We start from the raw sequence: 696 nt of genomic DNA, 5'->3' as shown, positions 1-696 counted from the left end.
TGCTGCTGCTGTAGCAGCAGCAGCTGTTGCTGCTGCTGCAGCAACAGCTTTTCCTGCTGCTGCTGCAACAGCAGCAGCAGCAAACCTCCCGTGTTGATGTTATTATATTTGAATTCCTGTGCTGCTGCAGCGGCAGCAGCCGCTGCAGCTTTTTTGTTTCGTCAGCAGCAGCAGCAGCAGCAGCAGCAGCAGAGAACGTAGCAGCAGCGGCACGAACCCGGTATGCCTGCTGCTGCTGCAGCTGCGTTGCTGCAGTTGCTGCTGCAGCTGCTGCTGCAGCTGCTGCTGCAGCTGCTGCTGCAGCACGTTAGTGGCAGTTGCGGTGTATGTACAGCTTATTGTGAAACCGCAATATATTTAGTTCTGCTATTTATCTCGTGTCTCCTGCTGCTGCTGCTGCTGCAGCAGCAGCTGCTGCTGCTGCTGCAAGAACAGTAGTAGCAACGCCAGTAGCAGCAGCGGCTGTACCAGCAGCAGTAACTGCAGCAGTAGCAGAAGCAGCAGAAACTACAGTAGCAGCAGCAGCAGGAGCAGCAGCAACAGCAACAGCAGCAACTGCTGCAGCAGCAGCAACAGCAGCAGCAGCAATTACGCTAGAAGCAAATACAAGATATTGAGAAGTATAATCAAATCAAAAGCCAAACAGTTTGCTGCTGCTGCTGCTGCTGCAGTTGCTGCTGCTGCTGCTGCTGCTGC

At 54.2% G+C, this 696-nt stretch overlaps 1 protein-coding gene across 1 annotated transcript in view; it reads right to left on the bottom strand.

The window, feature by feature from the left end:
- Positions 1–366: 366 nt before the first annotated feature.
- EMH_0060060 (uncharacterized protein) overlaps positions 367–696 on the bottom strand; it is a gene marked incomplete at both ends in the record, with an annotated part of 3,608 nt that continues 3,278 nt past the window's right edge. The window contains one exon of the mRNA XM_013497743.1: positions 367–480. Coding sequence (XP_013353197.1) covers positions 367–480 — 114 coding nt within the window. The remainder of the gene's footprint in view (positions 481–696) is intronic.

The sequence above is a fragment of the Eimeria mitis genome, genomic scaffold (assembly GCF_000499745.2).
Source record: "Eimeria mitis Houghton genomic scaffold, Emh_scaff2899, whole genome shotgun sequence".
NCBI classification, from domain to species: Eukaryota; Apicomplexa; class Conoidasida; order Eucoccidiorida; family Eimeriidae; genus Eimeria; species Eimeria mitis.
The sequence above is the reverse complement of the archived record's forward strand: the minus strand, read 5'-3'. Positions and strand labels throughout refer to the sequence as shown.